Source organism: Mastomys coucha, unplaced genomic scaffold, assembly GCF_008632895.1.
Source record: "Mastomys coucha isolate ucsf_1 unplaced genomic scaffold, UCSF_Mcou_1 pScaffold5, whole genome shotgun sequence".
Taxonomy (NCBI): Eukaryota; Metazoa; Chordata; class Mammalia; order Rodentia; family Muridae; genus Mastomys; species Mastomys coucha.
The window spans coordinates 61,378,020-61,396,032 of record NW_022196911.1 but is presented as its reverse complement, the minus strand read 5'-3'; the positions used below and the strand labels follow the sequence as shown (position 1 = coordinate 61,396,032).

The 18,013-nt window shown below is 43.0% G+C and overlaps 1 protein-coding gene across 1 annotated transcript in view; it reads left to right on the top strand.

The window, feature by feature from the left end:
* Positions 1 to 18,013, top strand: part of Dnah9 (dynein axonemal heavy chain 9) — a 335,545-nt gene that overhangs the window by 5,798 nt on the left and 311,734 nt on the right. The window contains exons 2-6 of the mRNA XM_031353939.1: positions 2,952 to 3,148; positions 6,131 to 6,289; positions 7,554 to 7,684; positions 15,486 to 15,697; positions 17,480 to 17,713. Coding sequence (XP_031209799.1) covers positions 2,952 to 3,148; positions 6,131 to 6,289; positions 7,554 to 7,684; positions 15,486 to 15,697; positions 17,480 to 17,713 — 933 coding nt within the window. The remainder of the gene's footprint in view (positions 1 to 2,951; positions 3,149 to 6,130; positions 6,290 to 7,553; positions 7,685 to 15,485; positions 15,698 to 17,479; positions 17,714 to 18,013) is intronic.

Below are 18,013 nucleotides of genomic sequence, written 5' to 3'. Positions count from 1 at the left end.
AAAAAAAAAAAAAAAAAAAAAAAAAAAAAAAAAACAACCCTACAAAAGGGATCACACAGTAAGTTCAGTCACATTTATGTTGGAATCAGGGTAGAAGGCTGAATAAGAAAAGGATTTGTCTAGGATCTCAAAGGCAGAAACCGAATCTCAGTTGATCCTTAAGAATCTCACATTCTTCCCTAGGGTCTGGCATCTTGGCGAATCCCTTAGAGAGTGGCAAGTGTATACTAACAGAAAAGTTTGTGGGAGGTTTGGATGGAGTTCTGTAGGGATTTGAGGTGTTGTGATATATAGTAATAGGGGGTTTCTACCCCACCTTTGATCAAATAGTTTCCAAATAAAAGACACAAAATCTTCATATTTATGATAAGCCTTCAAACACTACAACTGGGCAGATATCAATCCTCTATGCTAATTTGTCTATGTCCCTGTCAATAAACTCAAGATATAACTTGCCATGTTCTGCCTGGGCTGTTTCTACTCCAACTGGCTTGCCCTGATGGCCATGTTCTTAAAACCCACCTACCCCATTGCATCTTCCTCTTTAGTCTCTCCTGCCCTCATGGTTTTGGCCTCAGACTCCAAGCTCAGGAACCAAAGCCCTGCCTACCTCTCTTCTGCCCAGCTACATGCTGTAGGCATCTTTACTCAATCAGTAGTTTTAAATTAAGGAGCAAGGTTGCATAGCATCACTTGGTGTAGAGTGAGGATCTCCTTGTCTCTGAGGACAACCAGATCTTAGAGGCCAATATTTAGCATTACAATACATAGCAACCTATCATACCTCAACATTGACGTATAGAAAAACAATGGCTAAAGTTTTGAAGAAAAGAAAGTCTTTACTTTTTGTCTTTTGTGATGATTTCAGTCCACTCATATTCACCCTGATGATGATGGAGGGGCTGGTGAGGGAGGAGTGGTGGAGAGAGCAACATATGACTCTCAACACAGCAGATGATATGGACAGTTTTTGTCATGTTTCCCATTGAGAGGAGCAGGTCAGTCTGCCACACAGGACCACATGGAGCTGACTTTGGGAACAGAGTGAACTGGGGACTATGGGAAGTGTATTTTATAGTATCAAAATGGAGTGGTGGCCCTGGTTCATGTGTGAGTATGTGATTGACTTGTTTGAATAATCCCTGGGATTTCCAGGGAAGCCTTCCAGTAAAGGCTAAGCTGCCACTGTACCTGATCCCTCTTACTGAGGACTGTTGGTTTGGGGGACATTTTCCAAGGGGGAGATGAAAAGAAAATAGGAGGAAGGCTGTTGGGGGCTTCCCTGACTTCCCCAGAGATCAAGGCAACATGTAAGGTTGTACCCTAGTCTTAGCCTTTGCAGTACAGCAATCTGAAGAATGATGTATAAGGGGCTCTGAAAATGCTTTCTCACCACTCTCCCCTTTCTTCCTTCCTCCCTTTCTTCCTTCTCTAGTTATATTTCCTTTCTCAGTCTTTCTTTGTTTTTTCCATTTTTCTTTTGTTTTTCATTCTAAATTTATACAACCTGTTATTAGAATATGTTCCATTAACTTTTCTTGTTCTTCTTTTACACCTGCCGACCACTTCTTCCTAACCAGTCCCTCTCCTTTCTCTCTGTCTATCTCCCTGTCTCTCTGTCTTTCTGTCTCTCTGACTCTGTGTGTGTGTGCGTGTGTGTGTGTGTGCATATGTGTGTGTCTGTGTGTATGCATGTGTCTGTGTGCCTATCTTGTTCAAGTGGTCACAGCTCACAGCTCCTGTGTGTTCATGATTGCCAGAACCAGACGACAGCATTTACAGCTCTCTGCCCCCTCCTACGGTGCTCACAGTCCTGCTTTCCCCTCCTCTCTAGTATCCAGGCCTTGGCTTGGGTGACAGAGATGGTCCATATAGACCTGAGTATTCAGCAGTCCCTTATTCTGAGTATTTTGACAGGTTATGATTTTCTGATTTAACCATTGTCCATTGCCAATAGACTTTTCTGACTCAGGCCAATGGCTATACCAGCCTGTGGATGTTTAGAAGGTCTCTTCATTACTTTTCTACTCCATGAAGAGACATTATGAACAAGGCAACTAATAGATGTAAGAGCTTATGGGGAGGTAGCTTATGGTTCCAGATGAGTAGTCCATGACCATCCTGGTGGAACAGCAGGTAGGCATAGCATGGGAGGAACAGCCGAGAGCTTACATCATCTGCAAGCATGTGGAAGAAATAGCACACCGGGAATGGCACACAAGTCTTTGAAACCTAAGGGCTCGCCTTGAGTGACACACCCCCTCCAACCAGGCCACACCTCCTAGTCCTTCTCAAACAGTTCTACCAGTGTGTGTGGGGGGGGGGGGAGTCAAAGAATTCAAACATGAACATATGGGGAATATTCTCCTTCAGACCCTACTATACAAGACAATTTAACAACATGAACATTTTTCAGAAAGATTCTCCCATAGGACTAATAACCTCAGCAGCCCTGGACATTTCACCAGGTTTACAATTCCATCAGTGGGTATGTTTTGTCTGGCAAGTCGGTATTGTGATACACAGTATCTACATCTGGGTTAAATTATTGATAACTTTTCTTCCTCAACAGTTTGCCTAGTACTTTTCAATAATACTATCTAGTTCAGTTCTTGTTTGATTTTCCTATGTCCTATATCCAATGTAGGTGTTGTCTTCAGCAATAGGATCTTACTGCCTAGTTTTGTTGAGCAGTCCAAAGCAGTGACAATAGACTGTATTGTTTTGAGAGCCTTTGGAGGCTCTTTCCCCAGTAGATCATAGAGTAGTATCCCATGTACTAGGATATCGGGGTTAAGTAACCCGCGACTTCTGAACGCAACATTATCTACCCATGCGAGGTAATTCCATTTGAGTTCTTCTTCCTATTGAGACAAAGTCTCACTACATAGCACAGGTTGGCTTGAATTTGCAATCCTCTTGCTTTCTTGGTGTCTCTCTCTCTCTTTCAGGTCATTATTCCTGTCTTGGCCAATGAAAAGAACCATCTAGATTGGACCCACATGGTATGTCAAGACATCAGGCATCACGCCCACACCCTGCAGTCTGACCTCCTGGTAATCTTTGAGCACATGAAGGGGAAAACCTTGCTGCCTCTTCCAGTTGGCTCAGAAAATGTAGAGTTTGTGGATGGCCATAGTGAGCCAATGTAAGTACTATCAACCCATAGGCTTTGGCCATGGCAGAGAAACTGTTTCATTTTTTAGCATCTTCCCCAGGGCTTTTTCTCTTCCTGACTTTGCATATCTCAGTCCACAGACAAGCCCACTGTTGACTCTGCCAATGTTCTTGGACTGTGTATTCACACAGATTATGCCCCTTGCCCAGTCTTACTGCTTGAGGTCTCCAAAGGTTCTCTTAACAATGTGGCAGTTTTTTACCCAAATCATTTCAGAACTCAGATCAACCATGGTGTTTTCAGAGTTCCCGAGATGTGGCCAATGTCCAACTGACAGCCAGTCCAGTGCCTTTACAGCTCTTACCTGCATTCCCCAGTATGCAATGCCTCAGTTCTAGCTTGCAGGCTCTTACTGCCATTCCAGTCTCCATTTCCCGGCAGCTGTAGACTTTTCACACCCTGGAGATTTTTTAGTTTTTTTTTTTCTTTTAACCTCAAGTCCAGACAAATCTGGCTCTACTGGGGAATCAATGTCTACTGCCCCTGAATGGACATTAAAACTGCAGCCTCCATTTTTTATGATTTTTTTATTTTTGTTACTTATTTATTTGAGACTGGCTCTCATTCTCTGTCCTAAGCCACCCTAGGATTTTATGCATAACACAAGCTGGCCTCAGACTCAAGATTCTCTTCCCTCAACATTCCCAAGGGTAGGGTAACAATCCTGGGCCAACACCCCAGATCTTCTGCATTACAATGTTATGTTTTTTATCTAGTTCCTCTCAACTCTTCCAGCTTTGGGTGTTCTTTGTCTTTGTACCCAGGAGTATTTTTCCCTTTCAATCGAGACTTTGTATGTAAATATTTGTTTCTTACATTTTTACCCAGCATTTCTATGCATTTGTGGCAATAGGTCATCTTCCTGCATTAGTGTGGTCTGGCTGTCATTGTGTTGATCAGGAGCCATGATGTACCCGAAGAATAAGTAAAGCATACAATTACAACATACTTCTCAGTAGTTTTATGTGGGAAATAATTTATATCAGTATGTAATTTGAAGTAGCATCCTACTTAACTGGAAAACTTACTGTAGATTAATAAAAATGTCTAATTTTCAAAATAAATACAATTAATCTTTCCCTTTTCCCCAGCTCTGCTATACCATACCTTAATAACATTCAGCTCATGTATGCAATCCTTGCTGAGTCTGTCTTCTTTTGTTCATCTTAGATAATTTCCACACAGGCTGCATCATTTGGGGGAAGAGAGCATTTTCTTTTAATACCTTTCATAATCACTTGTGCTGTATCATTTCTGAGCAAATATGAATTTCACATTAAGTTGAGGTAGTTCCCAGTGTAAAAATATCATCTATACATCTATATATTTCCTTTCTCCATTACTGAGTCCCTATTGCCTGGCATATACAGTTTCCTGTTAAGACCCTGAAGAGGAGCCAGTCCAAGTTTTATTTTAATTTATTTAAAGTGAATATGCAGTTACTATTATTGTGTTATCTGGGTATGTGTATGGAGTGTGTATGTATGCTGTGTGTATGCATGCTTGTATATATATATATATACACACATATATATATATATATATGGAGTATGTATGTGTTAGTGTGTGTGTGTGTGGGTTTGTGTTTGTGTGTGTGTGTGTGTGTGTGTGTGTGTGTGTGTGTGTATGTTTGAAGGGGAATACTTGGGAATTCCATTCTTTGTTGGAAATCTAAAGACAGAATGGAATAATCCTGGTAAGTCCTGGGGAGGTAAATGCGTCAAACTGTCTCCTGGAAGAGCTAGTTAGCCAAAGAGTCAGCTTCTGTGCTATGCAGGGAGTGCATATTGGTGATATTCAAGGCAGGGATGGACATTTGGGTAGCTTCTCAATGTTTCATTCACTGACAAGAGTGTGTACCATTTAAAGGTCTTAGATTAAGTCTTCAGAGTAACGGTGGACCCTGGACTGTACAGATAATGCTGAATATATACAAGAGTAAGCATGTTTCCCCAGAAAGGATCTAAGCAGTTTGCTAATGTGCTTTAAAAGAGTCTATTACAGGGGAGGGGGTAGAATTCATAGGTTAAAGGCCCCAGAGAGGGCTCTGTTGGTAAAATGCCTGGCGTACAAGCATGGGGACCTGAGTTCAGATCTCTAGGACCCACAAAACACTGAGCATGAAATTGTGTACCTGTAACCCCAGCACTGGGGGATAAGTGAGTTGTAGACAGATGAATCACTGCAGCTCCTTGGCCAGCCAGCCTAGCCAAACCAATGAACTCCAAGCTCAGTGAGAGTCCCCGTAGCAAAAACACAAGGCAGAAAGATGCCAGAGACATTAGATAGCAACCTCAGGCCTCCATATTCATGTGCACCGGCAAGGCACCAACATATACACATCCACATGATCATGTGCATACATACACAGACAGACAAACACACAGACACACTTTGTAAAAACAAAAGGATTCATAGGTTAGGTGGAATTTCCTGCCTATTTTAAAAGACTGGAGGTTCTCTTTTAGAGAACACCCAGGAGTATTTTTTGTATTAGGTTAAGTTTGTTCCCCTAAGGTTTTGTGCATTGGCATTTTGTTTTTTCAGTGTTGCTCTGTGGGGAGGTAGTGGGATCCTTAAGACTTGGAGCTTAGTACAGGGCAGTTAGGTCATTGGGAGCAGTCCCTCAGAGAGGACTAATGTAAATCCTGGAGACCCTCAGCTCCCTCCAGATTAACCTGTTATAATCGGGCAAAGTTAGCCCTGCCTATTTTTTTGCTTCCCTTGTTGCTGTGTGAATCTCCTTGAGTTTATTCCCACCACAGTGCCATCCACAGCATATCGTGCACCTTGTCATAGACTTCTGACCTTCCAAAGCATGAGCTAAATGAACTTTTTTTTTGTAAGTTTCCCAGCCTGGGGAATTTTGTTATAGCCACAGAGGACGGGTGAATACACCAGGTTTAAATTCTTTTTACGCACACTGGGGGGAATTCCTCTTGTCTTTTGCAGCTTGGATTCTATAGACAAGTCAACTGTCTATGCCGTGGAGTCTGCAGTGATCAAATGGAGCCACCAAATCCAGGTGGTACTCAAGAGGGAGTCTTCTCAAGCACTCGTACAAGGGGAAAATCCTACCCCCAAGGTGGAGCTGGAGTTCTGGAAGAGCAGGTAGGCAGGGAGTCACATGCTCAGATGTTGGGAGAGAGCTGTTTACTGAAGAGAAAGCCAGGGCTGGCCTTAGGGAGCTACCACTGACTCTGGTCCCACCTCCTCGCGTCTCTTTCTTATCCTCCCTAGGGCTGACAACTGGATATCTTTGGCTCAGTACCATTTCTCATGTGAACTGGGGACACATTCTTTCCCTGAGACTCAGTAGACACTCTTACTTTCTGGGACACTGTCAGAAAATGTCAAGGATGTTTCAACAATGTGTATATAATTGAATGGAGACTTAAAAGATTGGTTTTGCTCCTTTTGTTGAGATGTTTAACATTTTTTCTATGAATGAATGTATGTATGTGGATCACAGTTGTCCAGTCCCCTGAAACTGGAGTTAAAAATAGTTGAGGATCACTATGTGTGTGCTGGAAAGCAAACCTGGATCCTCTGAAAGAATAGTCAGTACTCCTAGCCACTGAGCTGTCTCTCCATCCCAGACTCTTTGTATATTTATTCTAATTTCTGTTTCCCTTTTCTTGGACATCCAAGGTTAGATATATATACCTCTGTAAGGATCTGGGGAGGGGGGTTGGGGGAGAAAGGATTTTGGACATTGGCCACAGAACTGCCTGTCCTGGGTCTCAGCTCATCATTAGCATCCACTGTTTTCCCCCAAAGGGTGATGAGAATTACCTAACTCTTGCTTCTGACTACTTCCCTTCCTACCCTCCATGTCTTTGCTCCTGTTTATCATTGTGTTGGTCACTCTTTTCTGGAGGAGACAGGCAGATGTTGGAGGCAGATGTCCCTGACCCTACTTAGAACAGAGTGTCTGTGTCATATCCATAGGACCAGCTGTCCTGTAGGGCTCCAGCCCTCTTTGCCCTTTCATGCTGAGAAGCCCATGGTCACCCGGTTTCTGACCATTTCCTGACCTATGCTGAGGCCCTTCTCTAGATGTCCTACTTCAACAATGATTCTGTTTCCCTGTCCCAACCTTGCTGTAAGAACTAATGACCTCCAGCTGCCAAGCTTTTGGGTCACCAGCTGGTCTGGTCACAGCAGTGTTCCTGGAGCTTTGAGCCTTTGTTCCTGACTCTGGCTTTGTCCTCACTGTTCTGAAACAGTTGTCTGAGTTGGGTTCTTGGGGATGGAGCTCAGTCTCTGTGTGAGCACCCGAGGTAGGGCTCTTCTCTGCCTGCAGGAGAGTGGGGCATCACAGTGTGACAGCGTTTCTCTGTGCTCACGTGCATTCCCCTCCTGGGCTTTGCAGGTGTGAGGACCTGGAACATATTTATAATCAACTAATGACAGTCAAGGTGAGGGGCATGGCTGAACTCCTGGACAAACTTCAGAGCAGCTACTTGCCAGCTTTCAAAGCCATGTTCAGAGACATTGAAGCAGGTGAGGACCGGCAAGTGACTTCACAAATCTATTGGGCTCAAAGTTTTCATTAGCGGCTTGTCTACTTCTCTCTGTGATGTCAGCATCTTTACATCCTTGTTACCTTCTTATCTGCCACAAGACAGCATGGTGGCAGGAACAGCAAATCTGGAAGCAGCTGGGTTTGTAGGTCACCTGCCTTTGATAAGCCACACAACCTCTCCATGGTTGGAACTCTGGCTCTGCTGTGCCCGCTTCCTTACTTCCCTCAGAGCTTGCTAGATAATCTAGAAGGGAGAATGTTATCAGCTGCACCAAGCTATGTATACATGCAGTGACAGAGGTGACATCTCACCTCTGGAGGTCAGGTCCCTCTGCACTGCCCTTAGCATCTTGAGAAATCTCCTGTCTGTTTCTAACCCCATTCAGGTTTTTCTGTTCAGATGGGACTGCAATTTCCTGTCCCTCTGAGTGCCAGACAAGATCAGCCTTTGTTAAAATTGCATAGCTGGCAAGGGCTATGACAAGACGTAGGCGCATTTTCCCAGGGTTTTCTCTCCCCTTTCTGGTGTGTTTGTTCCCCACCCCCACCCCATACTTTTCTACTAAACCTCTCCTTGCTCTTAGTACTGAAGGCCAAAATGTGCTTTTAAAGTTTTTTTCAATTTCATAAGAATTAAACTTAATCCAAACAGTGATTTTCAAGTACTTTCTTCTCCCAGAACTTTTTTTAAATACTCTGTTCCATGCAGATCCAAAATATAAACCTAATCAAAGTCTCCTAGTTCTGTTAACAAGGGTGGTGTCTTATATCCAGAGCTCACTAGCTGACCACTCTGTCATCTTACTCCGTTCTTCCACCCTTGGGAATAAAAGGATCAGTAACAAAGTATCTTTTCTCTCTTCCTTTCTTTGTGTGTATCTTTGTTGTTGTTAAGATAGCATCATTCTAGTTACCTAAGGTTGGCCTTGAGCTTAGTAATATAGCCTAGGCTGGCCTTGAACTCCAATCTCCTGCTACAGAATCCTAAGTGCTGGAATTATAGGCATGAGTTAACACACCCAGCTTCAATGCTGGGGTTTTAAACTGATCGATACAACAGAGAAGAGCTGTCGTAGAGTCTTGAGGTCTACCTGGCCCCACAAGCCATTACAGTGGCTCCTGAGCCAGCAGGTACAGCTGCCTTGAACAAGATGTTTGTTGAATCTTCAATTCCCTCTTTCTCCATAGGTACTATGTCCCAGGGATGTTATGTGTGCTTCTAATTTGAGCTTCAGTTTACAAACGCAGGTACCACCAGAATTTGTTATGGTATACCATCTTGGATTTGAGAAACAACTGGACAAGTGTTTTATAAAATGACTTTAAAACTGCCCTGTTTCCACAAATTATACCATTTTTCTACTTATTGGTTGAAATAAGTTTTCATTTTATATACAATCAGCCCTCCACATCTGTGGGTTAGTCTTCATGGACTCAATTGACCATGCTTTTCATTTTGTTCTATACCAAAAACATAGATTTATTTACTGTTGTTATTTCCTAAATACCATAGTTCATAGCTTTCTCTATAGCATTTCTAGTCTACTAGTTAGAATGAGCAGATTTCACGAATGCAGGAAGGACAGACATAGTGGTGTTTACCTGTAAATCCCAGTGCCTACAAGGCTGAGGCTGGGAGATCTCAAATTTGAGGTCAATGAGATGCTTGTCTCGAAAAACCAACAATACAAATATAGATCATCGTGTGTCTAGGTTATACACAAATAGCACAGTCTTCTATACAAGGGGACTGAGCGTTTATGGCTCTGGGTATTGGCAGGGGGGACCTGAAACAGATCCTCCTATGGATCTCAAGAAATCATTATAATTTTATCTATTTTATGTGGGAGTTTTCCCTGGGGAAGCAGTGCTACAGTATGCACAGCACATCTATGACACATATAACATGCAAATGCCTAATGTTTAGAGCTCAGCTAACAGAGAATAAAGGAAGAGAGTGCTCTGAACTGGTTACTTCATACACGCATGTATGTCTGACACTAGTTTCTTAGGAAACTCACTGGTCATATGCATTAGTGGTTAGAAAAGATTTGTTTCTGTAGGCCAGCTTTAAACAAACAAACAAAACACCTTTCTTTCCAATCCACTGTACCCTGGGAGTGATATTTGAAGAACAAACAGCACTATGATAGTATCAAACATACAGTACAGCAGCATCAGAAGTCTTTTAAATATGTAATTTAATTCTCATGATGAGAGAAAAAGAAAATTAGATTAGAGGTGTTAGGGAGAGCCTTGGTCAGGAATTTGGCAGAGCCTACACCACTAAAGAGGTGTAAAAGGCTATTGACCGGTTTTTATCACGTCTAATCTAATTTCAGAACATCTGGCTTTCTTTATCCTGCGTCGATACAGTGGGTGCATCATTCTTATTAGTCACAGTTGGCCAGTTCATTGGCTTTGTACGGACTAAAGAGTGATAGAGGAAGCAGAGTATCTGGGTGTGAGCACAGGTCAGAGAACTAAGGATGAAGGGTGAGAACAGATATGACTGGAAAGTGAATTGATTAGAAGTTGAAGATGCTTGGAAAACAGCAGGTAGAGTTGAATGTCTCCTCTTGGAGGCAAGGATATCTTGAGAGTTCTCTTGCTGGTCACTATCAGGAACGGTTGACACAGAACAACCTGGTCTCCAATTGTCTTGGTGTACCTATGCTTCTCTAACAGCCACCACACACTGGGTCATTTAGTTGTCACTGCTTTGGAGGCTGAGAAGATCAAGACTATAACCAAGGAGATCAGTTGTCTGGTAAGAGTTGCTCTCCCCCTGCAGGATGGCACTTGGTTGCTGCATCCTGTGCGGGTGCAGAGCGAAAATACTCTGTCTTCACATATGAAAGTGGAAGGCAGGCTAGCAGAATGGCACAAGAAGTCTTTAATCCTAGCCACAAGGGAGGAGCCCTCATTATCTAATCAGCTCCTCTAGTTAGTTCTTCCCAGTGACTATTTGTGGAAAGGGCAGTGGGGATACAATGAAGTCATAGCTCAAACCAAAAATGTTTGAAGGCAGAATGCCAGGGAAGAAGCCAAAGCCCTGTGCTGCGCTGGAGCCACAGAGGGCTGGCCCACTCTTCTGTACATCTCTCTTAATTTCCCGCCCCATACACCCCAAGAAGTAATCAGATAAGCGAGCAGCTTAAAACCGAACATAGTTCACATATGTGAATATTTATATCATAAATTAGCAAATGGATACATAAAAGCATTTCCGTTATAGTTTGGTATTGAGGCTGTACCAGCAAAACCCTGCATATGCCTGTAAAGATTTAAATAAATGAATCTAGTACAACAACATAAAACTATACAAAATCTAAAATAGGCAGGTGGAATGAATGGTGGCTCAGGACAATCACTTTCTCTGCAAGCATGAGGACCCGTGTTCAAACCCTGGCACCCATATAAATGTTGGCTGTAGATATGAGTACCTATAAACCCAGCATTTCTGGGCAGAGAATACAGAGCCCAAGAGTTTCTGGTCAGCCATCCTAGTTGAAAGGAAATTTTTCAATCCAGTAAGACACCTTGTCTCAAGGGGAAAAGGATGGAGATTCATACAGCAATACATTTGACGTCTGGCTCTTGCTTGTACCTGTGCCTATGCCACATATATATGTGTGTACGTGCGCACACACACATACTAATATGGCATGTCAGATTTCAAGCTATAATAATAAACATAGCATGAGACTGGCATAAAAACATACACATAGAACAACACAACAAACAGAAAACACAAGCATGAGCACTCATGATTACAGCCATCTCATATTGACAAAGGTGCCCCAAATACACACTGGAGGAAAGAAAGCATTGTTAACAAATGGTGCTATAAAAACGGGATGTCCACAGTAGGATGAAAGGAGGCCCGTATCTATTACTCTGCACAAGCATCAACTGCAAATGGACAAGAGGCCTCAGTATGAATCCTGAAACATTGAGGCTGCCAGAAGAAGACATAAGCAATACCCTCCAGGATGTAGGCATGGAAAAGGACTTTCTGAGTGGAACAACATTCACTCAGGAAGTAAAGTGACCAGTTAAGGAATAGGACCTCATTACATTGAAAAGCTTCTGTACAGCAAAAAATCAAAACCCCAAAACCAAAACAAAACAAAAACCTACAAACAAACAAATAAAAAACAATTAAGTGAAGAGAAGGCCCATGGGGTGGGAGGAAATCTTCATCAACTAGACATTCACTAGACGATGAATTTGCAGAATATGTTGAGAATTCACAAAACAAAGAATCTAGAAATCAACCCACCCTATGAAAAATGGACTCTGTAACTGAACAGAGACTTCTCAAAAGAAATATCTCTAAAAGTGTTCAACATCCTTAACCATTAGGGAAATGCAAAATAAAACTGCTTTGAAATTCCATCTCACCCCAGTCAGAGTGCAAAGATCAACAAAACAACAAATGGAGAAAGATGCTGTGGGGAGAGGAGCATACTTCAATACTGCAAACTACTGAAGCCATTTCAATAATCAGTGTGGAGAACTCTTTTAAAAGCTAAAAATAGCCACACACTAAAAATGGTGGCACACACCTTCAATCCAGGGAGGTAGGTGAATCTCTGTGAATTTTAGGCCAGCCTGGTCTACAGAGTGAGTCCAGGACAGCCAGGGCTACACAGAGAAACCCTGTCTCAAAAACAAACAAAAACTCTATAAATAATAGACCATATGGCTTAACTAAACCATTGCTGTCATATGTGCAAAAGACATGACATCCTACTCTACAGACAAGTGCCGTGTTCATTGCTGCTCTATTCAGAGTCGTTAGGGAATGGAAGGAACCCAAATGTCCCTAAGCTGATGAAAATGTGCTACATATACACGCTGGGATCCTATATACCTGTGAAGTACAGTAAATTGTAAAATTTGCAGGTAATGGTTGGAGCTAAAAAGTACACTGAATGAATTGACCTGGATCCAAAAAGAAACTCAGCATGTTCTCTCAAGTTGTGGCTCCTAGTACCGAGTCTTTAGATATGAGTCTACGACCCAGTGCAAGTGCAGAAGCAAAGAAAGGGTAATTCAGAGGGGTAAAAGAAAAGGAAATAATCTTAAATGTTTGAAAAGCCATTTTTCAAACATTTAAGATTTTCAAACATAAAATAAACATTATTTTATGATATGTATTATAATGTATGAAATTCATATACATGTATATAATAAATGAATATAATTCATTTATATATATATATATATATACATATATATATATATATATGAATTATACTATTTAGGGTGATAATTCTCCCCACAGGAGCTATAGCTATCTAACAGGCATGGGAAAAATCTCTGAGTTGTTGGTTGGGTTCAAGAGATTCCCCAAAGAATATATACTATTACCATTACCTTTGCTTGCCTCCCAAAACTTGAAGGTAAAACCCTATTGCTGAAGGCAGGATACAGTTTGGACAGAAGGTTTGGAAGAATCCAGCTAGAACTGACCCTGTGGATTAGTGATATCTGAAGGTGTTATGCAAGCTGCCAAGGGAGAAGAGCGATTGGTTATAATCCACCTGTAAACCTACTAATCACAACAATGACTGGCCCAATAGGATATCCCCAATGGTGTGGTAATCGTACTTTTGAGGGGGGGCTTTGTAACTGAATGAAAGGCTTGTTCAATGGGCAGGAATTCATACTGAGAATTGTTGTCTTTGGGAATCCAAGTGGAGCTAGCAATCAGCATCCTTCAGAAATTGAGGAAAATACATATTTTAAACAAACAAAAAAAAAACCAAACCCAACAACAACAATGGAACAAGGCATAATCCTAGTTCTACCTAGCTTCATTTTTTTTCAGTCAATGTGATCACTGCTTGCTTGAGCTAGGGAGCAACCCATGCTTTCCCAAATATTACTGTCTTAAAACAATCAAGTGGCTGTCCAGATGTCCAGTTGTGTAAAGAAAGTGAGTTTTAAAGGCTCTCTACACAGGCTGACAAAGAGAAGACTCCTGTGCATACGCCTCAGCCTCTTCTACCCTATGCAGGAGTCTCAACCTTGGCTTTCTACAACACGTGTGAATCCAGGGCCCATGCTCTTTAGAATGGCTCTTGGATATTAAGGTCCTCTGCCCCAAGTCAATGGTTCTAATACTGACTGTCCACCTCCCACACAGAATTATCCAAGTGCCTTGTCATTTGACTGACTCAAACCTCTTAAGATATAAAGTACAAGGACCCATAGCCATATATCCTCTGTCCCTTGGGCCTTATAGCAATTGAACCAGAGGCTCAGAAGAATTAACAGGGGTACTACTCCTCTTATCCAGGCAATCAGGGCTGGTGGAGTTACACAGTGAACCTAGAGAACTATCTAAGTCTTGAAGGATGCCGTATGTCTAGTGGTAGAAAAATTTTTGATCGATTGAAGGTTGCAGCTAAATCAGGGGTGTTTTGGGTTTGCTTCGTTTTGGGTAGACATGGAGCCTCATCCATATAATATGACCTAAGTCTACCCACTCTCATAGATACCACCCACCCGGGGGAAAATGTCTGCAGCTATTCCCTCCAGTCTTGCTTCAGTCTGAGTTGCTATGTACATGTCAGTGCTAGCAGTGTTCCCACATTTCCCTGTCAGTTACTACAGGATGACTGCTGAAGGCTTCTCCCTCAGAGTCGTGTTCAAGAGTGGTGGCAGAACAGCTCTCTGGCTTTGAAAACCAGCAGCAGCTTGCCATCTTCAGGCCACACCACTCCCCCATCCCCTGTGACTTTTCTTTCATAAGCACCCACTCACAAAAGTTTCTATTAAAATCTCACCGGAGACACTGCTGTTTACTAACTGAATGGTACAGTCCTGGCACAGTGTCATTCTCCAGGAAGAGGCCATTTACACTGCCTCCTGTTCCCATGAGGACTCATGAAATTACCTTCCAGAACAGTCTACTTTTGAGGCTGATGTTAAACGTGTCCTAAGTCATGGAATTGAGAGGTGCCTGGTCAGTGTGTAAAGGAATACTCTTCTGCTTTTTACACTTGTCCCATCAGCTGCCTCCGTGTTATCTTTGTGAAAGCAGCATCAAAGTCATTAGCATTCATCAAGGTAGAGGATCTGCTAAAGTGGAGCTGCAGACTGGGTGCTAAGCTAGTTTATGGTAACTTGGCACAAACTAGTCATCAGAGAGAAAGGAGCCTTAAATGAGAAATTGCCTCTATAAGATTAGACTGTAGGAAAGCCTGTAGGACATTTTCTTAATTAGTGATTGGTTGGGGAGTGCCTGGCCCATTGCGGGTGGGGCCATCCTTGGACTATAAGAAAGCAGAATGAGCAAGGAATGTGGAACACACTAGTAAGCAGAACTTCTCCATGGCTTCTGCATCAGTTCCTGCCTCCAGGTTCCTGCCCTGCTTGAGTCCCCATCCTGTCAGCTTCCAACCATGAACTGTGACATGGAAGCATAAGTCGAATAAACCCTTTCCTCTCCAAATTGCTTTGGCCATGGTATTTCATCACCGAAAGAGAAACCATAACCAAGACAGGCTGGGAAAGCCAGGAAGAAGTCCTGGTACAAGAATGTTGTCAGAGAATTTCTTAGTCCATCATTCTAGGTTTTCAGAGTGCTCTGGGTTTCAGACTTTCTATAGAGGAAGCTTTCTGAACCCATCTTCTAGCTTTCTTCTCAGGTCAGAAATGGATTGTAGCCTTGGCATTGCCAACTCTTAGCTTTCCAGACACAGGGGCTCCATGAGGTAGGTGGTGCCCCAGCAGGGATAGCTGACCATCTCTGATTCCTTCCAGCCCTGTCAGAGGCCCAGGACATCCATGTGCACTTATTACCACTCCAGCAACATCTGGACATCCTGGAAAATGTGGAGTTTCCCAAGGTGAAGGGCAGGCTGCGGCCTCTGCTCCATGTGGTCTGTCTGATTTGGGCCACCAGCAAGTGGTACCGCTCCCCTGGGAGACTCACAGTGCTGCTCCAGGAAATCTGCAACCTCCTTATCCAGCAGGTGAGCTGATCAGTGCATCCCAGGAACTTCTCCCCAGGGGCTGGTTGGCACAAAGGCATATGGAAGAGTAAAGCGTGCATTTCCCTAGGCACAGAAGTAATTATGGCCCAAAGAATTCTCTCACTTGAATTTTATATTTTCACAAACCAGAAGTTCATAAAGAGGCTTTCCTTACTGCTAACACTGGGGTGGCCTAGCCTTTCCTTACTTTCTGTCTAAGCCCTGGGGTAGGACTGGTAAATTGCAACCTCCCTTGTGATCTGTGTGAGGGATTGGTATTATGTCACCAGCAGAGTCTAGTAAATAAGATATAAGCCTTTGAAGTCAAGGGATTCTGTTTCTTACTTACCACATGTGATCCATGTGTTCTAACACAAGCCACTTACCTGCTCGGTGCCTCATTGTCCTGTTCATAATGGTGCACCAACAAGGAACTGTGTTACAGGGGTTGGTGGGAGGCTTCAGTGTTACAATGACAGTGAGGTCTTTGTCCTGCACATGCTCAAAGAGTTTAACCATGGACTTTCAAGATGCTGCTGTTTGGCCTGCTCAGATTGTTCCTCTGCTTTTTGTTGCTGATGGTGGTGTTTTGTTTTGTTTTGGTTTGGTTTGGTTTTGGTTTTGGCTGATGGTTAAACCCAAGGCCCATATTTTTAAATTTTATTTTGAAACATGACCTCGTTATATTTCCCAGCCCAGCTTTAAACTTAAACTTGCAATCCTCCTACCTCAGCTTCCCAAACAGATGGGAATTCAGATGTATACCATCATACTGGCTTTCCTGCTTCCCTTTAGGGATTCCTGCAGTGCTAAGACAGTGCAAATCTTAAAGAATGTACCTGTAAGTGGAACTAGAAGCCTTGGTTTGGGTGGCCTTTCCTCCATATTGACTTCTCTTTGGCACCGAAGGACAGCTAACCCTTAGAAAACAAAGGACAACCTCATAGAATGGCTCACAGTAACTGGCATCCTCTGAGCATGCTGAGGCTACAAAGTGGTGTTACGTTTATAGTCCTAGTCAGTCATCAGATGAGGGAGCAAGAAGGGTCTTGGGATTTAGTACTTACTTAAAGATGTTGGTCAAGGTTCAGGACTTGGCTCACCCAAAGCAGCACTTGTAGCTGGAGTGTTTGTCTCATGTATCTGTATGTTACCATCACTACTGATGTGGACTTTTAGCTGAAAGTACAAGGAGACAAAATAGAGCATCAACAGAGAACACTATTAGCTCCTGTGCTTTGGAAATCCCAGGACAGACTGACTTACATTGTGGTTTCAGATTGGTACCATCCAAACCCAGTACTCTCTGCTGCTCCCTGGGTTGGTGACAGGGAATGTCCAGTAGCCTAGCTTCCAAGGTCTTCGGTTCAAGTCTCTTAAAGAGAGAGAAATATACATGACCCAACTGATTCTTCCATTCAAATTATTTTGCTGTCGAAGACATTAAGTTGCAGAAGAGCATGTTGGGATCGATACCTGTCCAGGTCCAGGCTGACCCACCCAAGGGCCATGGTGCCTCCTGGTATCTGACCAGTCAACCACTTGTCAAATCACAGTGTGGTTCAAAGGCACACTGTGACTGAAGGAACACATAGATTGTTGGATTTAAACACTGGTCCAAGGTCACCTGTGGAACTGGAAGCTTGGGGAGAAGTTTTCTGTGTTGTACTTGTGAAAAATATTACATGGGCAATTATTTGGTTCTAAGACAGTGTTGACATAGTTATGGGCTATCCTGTAGCTGCCACCATACTTATAGATACTAATTTATTTACCTCCCAGGCCTCTAACTACCTCAGCCTGGAAGACCTCCTGAGAAGTGAGGTGGAAGAGAGTCAGAAAAAACTGCAAGTGGTCTCAGATACCTTAAGCTTCTTCAAACAGGCATTTCAGGACAGAAGGGAGCACCTCCATACTTACTTCAAGGAGGACTCTGAAGTCAGGGCATGGGATTTCCAAGCGTCTCTGGTCTTTGAGCGATTGGATGGTTTTCTGGGCCGACTGCACATGGTGGAGGTGAGTATAATCATTTACCCCAGGCTCCAACACAGGACTAAGCACAAAACCTCAATGCTTCCTGGGGGACCAGAAAGATTTATTTTGGCTCATGGTTACAGAGAATTTTAGTCTGTCATGGAGGCAAAAGTCAGGGAGAAAGCAAGCTCCATCTGTGGCAACAAGAACACATGGCAGCGGTTGTTCACATAGAGATGAAACTGACAACAGAGAGTAAGGCTCGAACCAGGGGCTAAGCCTTACAGAGTATACTTCAAAAGCTTGATCCACTTCTGCTCTATCTCCTAAACATTCCGTAGC